This window comes from Lampetra fluviatilis, chromosome 8 (genome assembly GCF_964198595.1).
Source record: "Lampetra fluviatilis chromosome 8, kcLamFluv1.1, whole genome shotgun sequence".
NCBI classification, from domain to species: domain Eukaryota; kingdom Metazoa; phylum Chordata; class Hyperoartia; order Petromyzontiformes; family Petromyzontidae; genus Lampetra; species Lampetra fluviatilis.
This window is the reverse complement of record NC_136282.1, coordinates 8,122,373-8,130,701: the sequence shown is the minus strand read 5'-3', so window position 1 is coordinate 8,130,701 and position 8,329 is coordinate 8,122,373. Positions and strand designations below refer to the sequence as shown.

General features: G+C 50.3%; 1 protein-coding gene across 2 annotated transcripts; it reads left to right on the top strand.

Moving 5' to 3' along the window:
* The first annotated feature begins 392 nt into the window (after nucleotides 1–392).
* KCNJ11 (potassium inwardly rectifying channel subfamily J member 11) lies at nucleotides 393–7,028 on the top strand. Of its 2 annotated transcripts, XM_078859017.1 has the most exons (3): nucleotides 393–970; nucleotides 2,381–3,617; nucleotides 7,017–7,028. In XM_078859017.1, the coding sequence occupies exon 2, from the start codon at nucleotides 2,420–2,422 to the stop codon at nucleotides 3,593–3,595; it is 1,176 nt and encodes a 391-aa protein (XP_078715143.1). In that variant the 5' UTR covers nucleotides 393–970; nucleotides 2,381–2,419; the 3' UTR covers nucleotides 3,596–3,617; nucleotides 7,017–7,028. The 2 variants fall into 2 exon arrangements, with proteins under 2 accessions (XP_078715143.1, XP_078715142.1); XM_078859016.1 differs by lacking the exon at nucleotides 7,017–7,028 and having other exon boundaries at nucleotides 394–970; nucleotides 2,381–4,143.
* Nucleotides 7,029–8,329: the final 1,301 nt, after the last annotated feature.

Genomic DNA, 8,329 nt, shown 5'->3' with positions numbered 1-8,329 from the left:
GCTCCATCACATGTTTAAAATCTATTACACAGTCAATATTGAACTGAAGCTTGACTTAAACAAATTTGATCGCAAATCAAATCGCAATCGCAATATCTGTCAGAAAAATCGCAATTAGATATTTTCCCCAAATCGTTCAGCCCGAGTTGATATCCCCCCCCCCGCCACCTCGTGTGGCTTCGGCGACTTTCATAGGCGCTCGCTCACAGCACTTGCTCCAACAGTCTGTAAAAAGCTACACGGAAGAATAGGCGGATCTTTGTGTGTGCTGAGCACTACGCGTTCATCTGCCTGAGCCCCGCGTGTTGTTGTGCCCCCCCCCACATCCCCAGCGCGTCTTGCGCAAAGCCCATCCGTGCGCGCAAGCATCACCCCCCCCCACTACCCTCACTATCTCGCTCCCCTCCCTCGTCCACCCCGTCCCGAACGCACCGACCTCCCCCTCCTCTGAGCCTCCTCTCTCTCTCTCTTTCCCTCATTGCTTCGATCATCCCACAAGCGCTCATTCCATATGTGGCTTCTCACGCGCCCGCACCATCTGAAGTCGGCGCTGGTGGGTGGGGGGAGGGAGGGCGAACGAAATCGTGCCACCACCACCATCGCGGCAACAGTGACGGTCACTTGTCAAGAGGAGGTCTATTCCTGGAGAAACGCGACTCCGCCGCTGTCGGGCACATGACGCTCGCTCGAGTTCGCTTCGCCGTTGAGCCTTGGGGGGGTGCCGAGCATAGCAGGGTCCGACAGGGAGACGTCGCCACCACCACCACCACCCCGACGTGCGAGGAGGAGGAGGAAGAGGCGCGCGTCCTCGCCGAGGGCTGCCGCCGCTGCTGCTGCTGTGCCCGTTCACGATTCCCCAGCCGAGGACAAAGGAGGCACGAGGTCGTCTCGTTTCGCCGTCACCGACGACGCCTCCACCACCACCACCCCCTCTGCTGCTCGCCGGCAGCTGCAGCCGCCGGCAGAATTGGTGAGTGTGCGGAGTGGTCCGGACGAGTGTGGGAGCGCGTGCGTGTAGGTCGGCTCAGCCTCAAATGAGTACCTGGTGCCGTGTGTGGTAAATATCGTCACTGGGGGAGACAAAGGCGGCCGGGCGTGGTGTTGGCCGCCCACCCGCTCGTGTGCCGTGCCGGCCTTCATAGGTGCTCGCTAGCAGCACTTGCCCCAACAGTCTGTTAAGGCTATACGGGGGATCTTTGTTTGTGTGCGAGTGTTAGGTGCTCGCTAACAGCACTTGCCCCACCAGTCTGGTTACGGCTATTTACGGGGGTACCTTCGTCCTGTTTGTAGAAAGCGGTGGTGATAGCGATTGGCGAATTACATTATGAATTCCATTTGACCTTCGTTCGATTCCAGGACACGCCTCTCGTCAGTGGCGAGTGATATCCAAACCGGTCCTGGGACTCACCTAGGTCGACTCAGCCTTAAATTGGTATCTGATGCGGTGTGTAAACATCGCCATCGAGGAGACAAAGGCAGTCCGTCGTGGTGCTGGGCACCCACCCCTTCGTATGCCATGCCGGCCGTCAATAGTCCTCGTTAACAACACACGCCCCAAAAGTACCTTAAGGGGGATATTTGCCTTGTGTGTGTGTGTGAGCCCATACCTGTCCCTGTGTGTTAAGAGGAGGCGCGTGTGTGTGTGTGTATCCGCGGAATCTCGCAATTGGTGCGCGGGTTTAATGTTTCCACGCGTGCATTGGTAGAGGGTGCATTGTCGTAATTTGCTCGATAGCATAATCGGGAGGACTCACACACGACACCGTTACAGTGGCATCTCACGAACGAATTTCGAATCGTGACCACGTGCGTGTCACGTTTTACGCATACACGCCTCGCGTGGGTGTCCGTGTGTGTGTGTGTCTCCGTGTTGTCGACAAACAATGGGATTACATAATTAAGCCTAATTGCCTCGGGTGTGAATCAGTTCATTATGTTTCTCTCTCGTAAGCCTGTCTCTCTTTGCGCGTGGCGCGGGACCCTGATGCCTTGAGATCGCGCGTGGAATTGCGGAGCTTCTCGGTCGGGCTTTTGTTTACCCGGCTGCAGGACTCCACCCCCGTGCTTTCTCACGCGGTCCCAGTGGCCCCTCGATACGCTCGCCACACAAGAAGGAACACGTTTGTGATGCGTCGTCGGCAGCTGTGCACAAGAACAACGAACAGCTCAGCACCCATGTCAATAACATTAGCCACATAAAAAAAACACATCACGGGCGACGTTTCGGGAAAGGGCCCTTCTTCATAGCCAAAGCGAGTCGGTGGCATGGGTGTGGGGGGGATAGATATTTGATCATAACATTTCCTAGTGTAGATAGCGTCTCAGCTGGCGAGCGGTGAAAGTGATTTGCGCCTGCTGTCCTCCTGCCTGTCGCCGTCAGGTCCAGCGGACGTGATGGTGCGGGCGAGAGCCGGCAGCAATGTTGGCTAGGAAGGGCCTCCTCGCCGAGGAGTACGTGCTCACCCGCCTCGCCGAGGACGAGGTGGGCCACCAGCCCAAGCAGCGGCCGCGTCCTCGCAAGGCGCGCTTCGTGCGCAAGAACGGCGCCTGCAACGTGGCCCACAGGAACATCCGCGAGCAGGGCCGCTTCCTCCAGGACGTGTTCACCACACTCGTGGACCTCAAATGGCCGCACACGCTCGTCATCTTCACCATGAGCTTCCTGTGCAGCTGGCTGCTCTTCGCCATCATCTGGTGGCTCATCGCCTTCTCGCACGGCGACCTGGACCGCGTGGAGAACGCGCCGAACCCGTGCGTCACGGCCGTGCACTCCTTCACCTCGGCCTTCCTCTTCTCCATCGAGGTGCAGGTGACCATCGGATTCGGGGGCCGCATGATCACGGAGGAGTGCCCGCTGGCCATCACGATGCTCATCGTGCAGAACATCGTGGGCCTCATCATCAACGCCATCATGCTGGGCTGCATCTTCATGAAGACGGCGCAGGCGCACCGGCGCGCCGAGACGCTCATCTTCAGCAAGCACGCCGTCATCGCCCCGCGCAACGGCAGGCTCTGCTTCATGTTCCGCGTGGGCGACCTGCGCAAGAGCATGATCATCGGCGCCAGCATCCACATGCAGGTGGTGAAGAAGACCACCACGCCCGAGGGTGAGGTGATACCCATCGACCAGGTCGACATTCAGATGGAGAACCCCATCGGCACCAACGGCATCTTCCTCGTGTCCCCGCTCATCATCTGCCACACGATAGACAGCAAGAGCCCCCTGTACCTGCTTACACCCAACTCCCTCCAGCACGAAAACATCGAGGTGGTCATCATCCTGGAGGGCGTCGTGGAGACCACGGGCATCACGACGCAGGCCAGGACGTCCTACCTGCCCGACGAGATCCTGTGGGGTCACCGTTTCGTGTCTATCGTCACGGAGGAGGAGGGCAAGTTCTCGGTGGACTACTCAAAGTTCGGGAACACGACGCGCGTGGCCACGCCGCGGTGCAGCGCGCGGGACTTGGACGAGCAGCACGGAGCGCTGCCGGCGTCGAGCTCACAGAGGGCCCAGACCGCCACACGCAGGAGGCACGTGGAGGAGCGGCGCGCGTCGGGGATTTTGGAGACGCAGCAACCTCGCTTTTCGTGATGCCAACCATGCCTCAGCACAAGTAAAAAGCCACTGTTGTTTTCTTAAAGGAAAATGATCGTTAAATGGCATTTTATATATATGGGAAAAAAAACTAATTTACATCGCTATATTTTTGTTGCCTTGAACTTTTTTTCCGACAGTTGGCTTCGGCGTAAAATGCCATTGCTTGTTCACTTTGAAATGCTGCTAAAACAATCCGAAGGCCAAGATGGAAACTGCAAAGAGTGTTGCTTGAATTTGAATGACACCGGCTCTATGGTTTGTTTGCTGAGTTTGAGCCTCTTGCTTTCAGTGTTGAGTAGAGTTCGGCGAGGTTCGTTTCTGCTCATTTTGTGTGGATGATTTAAATGTTTTTGGAAATCAGTACTCAACAGCCAATTTGAGCAAATTATTGTACTGGCCAGGCAAGGGCTAATTTAAGGAAGACGACAATGTTTTTGGACGCTGTATATTGCTGTATAAACTGTACACTTTTAAGCACAAATAAGCAATATATATTGTGCATGGAAGTTGGATTTTTACAATTGTCTGAATAAAAGCGTAATATATCATTAATAGAATACTGTGCTCTCTTTTCGAAAGCCAAAACTTTAACAAACGTAGAGCTGCTGTATTTGACTGCCTGGGCAAGTGATTGATTGTGTAATACAATACGTAGACTCGCACCAAATGGAGCAGGGAAAGTCTTAAATGGATTACTCTAAGCCTGACTCCACTTGTCATGGAGTCAGTAGCTTCCAAGGGTTGAGGGCGTACAATGCAATTTGGATTTATATAGCGTCTATATGCAGCCATATCTCAAGGCGCTGAACAAAAACAGTGGGAATATTTATTTTGTAGAGAGTCAGTCGGTCGATCATAGGCAGAGGGGAAAAAGGAAGGTCTGAACCTTGGACTTGAACAGAGGCAGGGAATAAACGGTACGTACGGCTGGATGCAGTAAATTCCAGATTGCAGGGGCTAAATTAGAGACGGACAACTTATTGAAGGTTGACTGGGAGCATCGATATAACTCCTTGGTTTCTGGAACAGAAAGTGCACAGTGGGGAGTGCAATGAGACGAGAGGGGAGAGATAGGGGCAAGCCCGCTGAGGATCTTGAGTGCAATCTTGAAATTGAGTGTGGATTGGATTGGGAGCGAATGGAGGGATTGGAGTACTGAGTGGTCTCGTTAGCTTACAGTTACGGGTGTGGGTGACACATCTAACAGCAGCATTTTGGATCATCTACAGATTGTAGATGAGACATTTTGGAAGGACATAAAGGAGAGAATTGCAATATTCCAGTCGGGATGTGAATAAGGCATTGATGATGGTCTCGGCAACAGTTTGGTTGAGGAGATGACAAATCTCACATTTTAAATATTGTGGGTGATACATATTGTTAGAGACATGTTTTACGGCATATGCAATTATGTCATTGAGTGCTACTGTTCACTCAATTCAGTGTCCTTTAGTTAAACCTAGGTCATGACAAATTAAAAATAATCTGCATTTGCTATGTCATGGAAAAATCATGTGCTTTATCTTTTCTCTTTCTCTTGCGTCCTTGCCAGGAACAAAGCTTTGCCACAACCTGAAAGAGTGTTTGTGCGATTTCACGTGTATACGGCTAACCGATTCCTACTCGAAATTCGCGATATACGGTTTGAACTCGCTCATGTGTGGTTATGGGGTCAGACGTGGGACGTCGTTGTGTAGTGTGGACTTTGTGCGCTACTCGGCGGGCAGCTGTCTCGTGCGGTCTCATTTTGTGCGCCACTTTCTTGGAACGCATCTGCAACCGCACACAGCGAGGGAAACCTGTCTACTGAACATTCACAAACAAATACTGGTAACACATCATAAAAAGATACACCTCAATACAGAGAAAAGATTTCAAAACCCTACATCTGTATAGTTAATATTTCAAGCAGCATATATACTGTTTGGTGAAAGTGGAAACCATAAATATTGATAACGCACACGACACACGCGGTGTGGGGAGGCCCTCATGTAGCAGTGGACTGACAAAACACGCCGTACTTGTACATAATATAACTACATCCAACAGTACTGCAGCCACGCCATCGAGCACGTGTTTTTGGGGGGGTTTATTTCAAACCTCGAATTAATGAAAGGACCGATGCAGCAATGGGCAAGGCCAAATCAGTGATTGCTAAATACACGATCTAGTCACTGGACTCTTGCACAGCCTTGCTGGGAGCTTTGTGCAGCACTGCGTACGGACAGGGCCCCCTCTGCCCTGTCCGTTGGCTCACTTTTGTCGAAGGCAAGTCTGGCGAAAGGCCGTCCGCATGCACGCTGAACTTCTTTCGCACGCCGCACGTAGCCAACCGCGCTAATCTTTGCTACGGGAGGGAACGAAGGGGCAGTTGGTGTCACCGCTTCACGCAAGCCAGGCATTGGCCGCATGAAATGGAGTACAGACACGCAGCCAGCCGTGAAAAGCGCAGGGGGGGTGAGCGTGTGCACGCATCCACGTGTGCACTAGCGCACGCACGCGCGCCACCTGTCACGGGCGACAGGGCACTTTATGACAGAGCGTCTTAATGGCCTTGCACTGTAAACGCAAGCCACCAAGTCCTACTTTTACGGTGGACAAGTTAAATACACCGTGGGCTTCCTCCCGTGACGAGCGGTGGTTCGTGCAATTCCACGCGTGAGCGCAGATCTGCCTCTGGGTCCCTCTAGTGAGTCCATGAACCGGTGTCCTGCCACAGATTTGGTCAAATTCCTCATGGCAGGTGGTAAATAAGGGTAGCAATTAAATGATGACTGAATATCAAAAATCTTTAGTTGCATTTACTCTTAGCGGTGTCGATGTCTCATTTGACACCTTGCCACTGTGTCTCCAATTCCGAGTTTTGGTGTTTTTTTCCAGATTGACTTGGGGACCCCATGGGTTGGAGTTTGAGGCTTGCTCGATTGAGATAATCCCTATGTCACGTGACGAACGCTGCTGCAAGACTGAGCACAGCAGCATTGGGTTTTTTTTTAATATAATGACTCAGGGATTAATTTGGTTGCCATGGTGAGGAGTAAGTGTGTTGAGGGGTGACATGATAACCCAGGCACTGCACCCAAAGCTGCTGATAATCAGGTTTGACGGCAGACTTTGAATTTGAAAATTCAAACAACCTCTGCTGATCCTGACAGCCTCCTATACTTTGGGTCTAATCTGTTCGGAAATGACAACCCCCATGTTTTATTTGCAGAGCTGGAGAAGTCGGTTTTACCAGGATCATCCCCTTTTTGCAATAGCCAATGGAAAAATGTGTAAGTCTTCACGGGACATCCAATGTCAATTGCGTAATAATACACACTCAAGACAATGCATTTGCACGTCATTCTCCCCTCTCCTAGTTTTGTGAGAGATTTTTCTTCCGGTGATATGTCCCGGTTACTTTGTACCCTAGAGGTTGCAAACCCACGGAGGAGGCACGCGGTTGTGGAGTGAAGTGCACGCGAAGCTGCTGCTGCTGCTGCTGCACTCCCAAGAGCCAGCCTCGGCAAAGAGTACTGGTGAGCAACACATCACCCTTATTATGGCTTCCGTTTGATTCGGCACGAATGATTTTCCGATGCTAGTGATGGTGATACAAATGTGGGTGGAGCTGTAATGTAATGATTAGTGCACTCTGCTTTAAACCCTGGAGTTCGATTCCTGGCCATGGCTAACTTCGGCGGTGAGTGATATGTCTTGCGTGATGAACCCCATCTTTCACAGACCCCTGCTGACCAGCGTGGTGAAGTATGGTCAGACGACTCCCATGATCGACATGGCCTTGACCCAGCAGTGGATTGACAAAGGTCTATCATATTCTCGGTGTGGATTTCACACCTGATGATGATTGCTTGTGTTGCAGTCGAAATGTCGTGAGAATTTTATTGTTTTATATTTGAACTATTTTATTATTTCCCTTCTACGTGACTTTACCAAAAGAACCAAGCATATGAATCTCTACAGTCACGAAAGCTTTACATCTAAATTTAAGGGTCTATCAGTTAAAATGTATTTTTATTAATAAGTATAGATTTGATTCCATATTGCTTCTTGGAGAAGGACCATTGCCTAAAACGTTAGCTTAACATTTAAAGTGGCCAACAGGTGGCATTACAGCAAGTGGATTTAATCCATCTGTGTGGACCTGTGAGTGTTATTCACTCAAATGCGTTGGTTTTCTCTGGGTACTCCAGTTTCCTTCCACATGGAGCCAAACACCAATACATGAAATTGGCCACATATCTCTACGCAGAACCCTGTTTAAATAAGTAATATAAAAAAAAGATTTTAAAACACGCTTTAATGGAATGTACCGGACTAGTAATGGAAGAACTCCACGACTCCAGGAAGTGGCCCCGAAGCTTGCCATAACCTAAGGGACCGTGGTCAATTACAGCCAACGTCAATTGACCGTGGACTATTAGACACAAGCCGAAACATAGCATATAAAAAAGATTATTCAAAAATGTTTGTATTTTATTTTTTTATGATAGAATATAGTATTGTCATCAGTATTACATAAGTATACCAAGTTTGCAGTCGATACCACATTTGGAAGTGGGTTAAAATTGAGTTACAAGATTTGAGGATACAACAACAGACAGAGTGAGTTAAATAAAAGCGTGTAAAAAAAAGAGTATTAACACTCAGTTTGGCTTCCCTGTATAAAGAAGGATATTATTACACCACATTTTTCTTATCATATTTATCTTAAGGCCAACTTAG

Coding starts and splice junctions, on each gene's coding strand:
- KCNJ11 (XM_078859017.1), top strand. CDS start 2,420: ATGTTGGCTAGGAAGGGCCTCCTCGCCGAGGAGTACGTGCTCACCCGC.